The sequence below is a fragment of the Tribolium madens genome, unplaced genomic scaffold (assembly GCF_015345945.1).
Source record: "Tribolium madens isolate multiple individuals breed KSU strain unplaced genomic scaffold, Tmad_KSU_1.1 Scaffold_3;HRSCAF=73;Tcas5.2_LG2, whole genome shotgun sequence".
Lineage (NCBI taxonomy): Eukaryota > Metazoa > Arthropoda > Insecta > Coleoptera > Tenebrionidae > Tribolium > Tribolium madens.
Window position 1 is genome coordinate 13,887,528 of NW_025401006.1, and position 3,572 is coordinate 13,891,099.

At 27.0% G+C, this 3,572-nt stretch overlaps 1 protein-coding gene across 1 annotated transcript; it reads right to left on the minus strand.

The window, feature by feature from the left end:
• Nucleotides 1-4: 4 nt before the first annotated feature.
• LOC123007730 (putative odorant receptor 83c) lies at nucleotides 5-1,342 on the minus strand. The gene is made up of 6 exons (XM_044403148.1): nucleotides 1,332-1,342; nucleotides 1,064-1,283; nucleotides 470-1,011; nucleotides 324-423; nucleotides 119-277; nucleotides 5-67 (listed from the first exon to the last, which is right to left on the minus strand). Exons 1-6 carry the CDS (start codon nucleotides 1,340-1,342, stop codon nucleotides 5-7), a joined length of 1,095 nt encoding a protein of 364 aa, XP_044259083.1.
• Between the last annotated feature and the right edge of the window lie 2,230 nt (nucleotides 1,343-3,572).

Below are 3,572 nucleotides of genomic sequence, written 5' to 3' on the forward strand. Positions count from 1 at the left end.
TAGTTTATTTTTCGATTTTTCTTACAGAGTTCAAGTAGGTATAAAAGGAAAACACTGTTTTGAGATACTGAAAAATTTGTACTAAAACCAATTCTTCAATAAACAATTTCCAACTTACTACAATAAAAGTTTGAAGATTCATGTTCACAAGTCCGTATCCGCTAAAAACCATAGTCCTTTGAGTCCTTGCAAGGATAATAACGAAGAATTTTTTAACACGATTAATCCTGATTTCGTACCAATTCAGGTCATAAACAGCTTCACCAATTTCACTTGCCTGAAATCCAAAATTTGATTTTTTTAACAATTGTGGTGCCACCTACTGCATTAACAAGAATTTCCGCCGGAATGCAATAAAACGATGTTTCAACCAACGTGTATAAATAATAAAGTATAAATTTGATGCGATTTGTCCACGCCCCTCTGAAAAAAAACTCAATTTCGGTCACCCAAACTGAAAAAAACTTACGGTTGCATGAAAATGAAAATCGACAAAGATGCTGAAGTAATCGACGTGAAAAACTGGAGCAGGAAAATGGGTGCAAACGCCTTGTTGAGTTGTTGACAATACAGAGTCAGAAAATTATGGTAGTCCACTAATTTTTTCAGTTCTGTTTCAGCCCGCAATTTTCTGAAACGATGATTTAATAATTTAAATTGCATGATGAGGGAAACACTCAGTGTGTAGAAAAATCCATTACTGCCTTGTATTAGCAGAAAAAAATTCACAGAGAGGAACCATAGAATTAAAGTCAAGACTGGGAACCACCCTTCAGGGATGTAACCCCCAGTTGGGAGCATCCCCGTGGCGAAGGGTTGCAAATCAAAGAAAATTATCACAACGAATACTAAGCAAAAGTAGTAACGAAGTATTTTTTTTATAATGAAAGTAATTCTCCTCAATTTTTCGTGAATTTCGAAATCGTCAATTTCCCAGAATTGTGAGCGTTTTTTTAACAAAATTTGGAGATCGGTTTTGTGAAAGTACAGATTTAAGAATTTTCCAATTCCCTGAAAACATAATATTCATGAATTTGTCAGTGATTTGTGTTAAAATACAAACGTGAAACATCAAATTACAAGTTTGCAAACATTCAGCGACGAAAAAAATATCAGTTTTGTACGAAATTACAATTCCTTTGATTGCTAAACCCATCATGAGCCAACAGGCACCCAGATTTGTGACCAAGAATGGGAAAGAGCGTCGAGAAGGGGAAAATGGGTGCAATTGTCCCAACCAAAGCATTTTTAAAGGATCTGCAGATATGTCATCCCCTAAAAACCTACAACATAATTATGATAATTTTGTGTTTTGTGTTTTTTAATTATACTTTTTCGTCATTTTTACGTCTGCTTTACAAACGTTTAAAATACACACAAAGTCGCTCGCTTTCCTTACACAACGAATAATAAAAAATCATAAATTTTTTATTGTGCAGCTACGATTAAACCTCCCCAAATTAAATTTGAATGCTTACATTAAAGACAATTTCAAGTTAAATTTCGGTCTTGCTTGCCACTTCTTTGATGTAAATTTAATTTCGTTTATATTCTAATTAAAAGGAACTAGTTTATCCTCTGAAAAACTGTAATTATCGAGAAATTCAGATTAATTTTTTTTTGTAAAGTTGACTTTGTAATACTCAATTTAATTTTTTTATTGCTCTAGACAAATTGTTGATTGAGGCGTTGGAAATCCTAATAAAAGGTAAAATTTTAACCTTAATATTTGATATGAAATTATAACTAAATTTATAAATTTTGTGGACTAAACCATAGTAATTCTAAACGTCTCAATTTTTCTTACATTTCTGCAGAGTAAACGAAGTCAGACTAGTTTTTTTCCCTGTGACACGTATTTTATATGTAGCTAATTGTTTATTAAATTGTATTGACAAAATGACACTACATTTGTCTAATTACACACTTCAACGTATTTTTTTTTCTAAATTCTTAATTTCTTTCAAAGCCGCAAACTAATTGTATGCTAGATGAATAATTACAGAATTTTTTCTAATAAATTTTTAACACATTTCATGTGCAATTAAATTTACTTTTAGAAGGAATATCTGTTTTTTTATTAAAACTAACTCAGAAGTTGCAAATTTTTATTTCTATTTCCATAACTTTAAATGCAATAATACAATTAAATAGTTTTTAGTAAATAAATAGTTGCAAATCAAAGAAAATTATCCCAACAAATACTAAAAAAAGTAGTAATGAAGTAATTTTTGTAAAATTCTCACTTTGGAAATTGTCAATTTTCTAGAATTGTGACTGATTTTCTAACAAATTTTTCAGATTGTTTCTGTGAAAAAACATTAAAAAAAATTTTCGCTGAATTCAAATAAGTATAAAATGTATTGGTGAAAAATAATTGATAAAAGATAATCTGCTTTTTATAAATCTTCTTTTTTATATATTGTAATAAAAACAGAATATTCGATTGTAACTTGAATAAAAAAATGTAGGTACGTATTTTTTAATTTAATTTAATTAAATACGAAGTTTATTTTAAATCAAATATAACAGTTTTTTTATATATTTTTTGTTACTTTACTGAAATTATTCTCAAATAAATGTAAAACATGTAGTTTCTGAAAAAATGGACGATGAAAAAAATTGTTGATAAAAATAATTTGCTCTCTGTTTTAATATTCTTTCCCAAAATATTAAAAAAAGATATCTGTCGTAGCTTGGATAAAAACCAAAGGTTTTTATGTAAGTATTTTTACTAAATACAGTGCATTATAATAATAATAAATAATAATAAACATTCTTCTCTCCTTTTCACTCTATTTAAATTTTTCTCGCTGAATTCAAATACAGAGTGTAAAATGTATTCTTTCTAAAAAAATTATGTTGCAGAATAAAGATAATTTAAAAAAATATATAATTTGTTGTTTATTTTAACCTTTTATGTTGTAGCCTGAAAACACAAGTATTTTTTTATGTATTTTTATTGAAACTCTACTAACTTTTTTTCAGTGACACGTATGTAATATGTAACCAAATACTCTACGTATGTCTAATTACACACTTGCTGCAATTTCAACGGAAAAAATTCTTCTAAATTTTTAATTTCTTTCATAATTACAGAATTTGTAACCTGAAATTTTTTTCTAATGAATTTTTAACACATTTCATGTGCACCTACACATGGCTAATTAATTTTAATTTAAGGAGTAATATCTGTTTTCTTATTAAAGCTAACTCAAAAGTTGCAAATTTTTAATTTAATTTTTTTATTGTGTGTTGATTAATTCTATAACTTTCAAAGTAATAATACAATTAAATAATTTTTACTTTTTAGTGAATAAATCACACGACGAATACTAAAAAAAGTAGTAATGAAGTATATTTTTATAATAGTAAAATTTCTGTGTTTGTAAATATCTTTACTCTGGAAATTGTCAATTTCCAGAATTGTGACAGTTTCTAGATTGTTTTTGTGAAAATACAGATTTAAATTTTTTTTCGCTGAATTCAAATAAATATAAAATATAATGTACAATGAAAAAAAATATTAACGAAAGATAATCGACTTTAAACAAAAAATTAAATAAAAAAAT

Bases quoted from the DNA above. Each gene is read 5' to 3' on its own strand.
- LOC123007730 (XM_044403148.1), bottom strand. The intron at 1,012-1,063 runs GTTTGTATTTTA...TTATGTTTTCAG, and splicing joins CTTGTAATTTGATGTTTCAC to GGAATTGGAAAATTCTTAAA. The intron at 68-118 runs GTAAGTTGGAAA...CAAATTTTTCAG, and splicing joins ATCTTCAAACTTTTATTGTA to TATCTCAAAACAGTGTTTTC.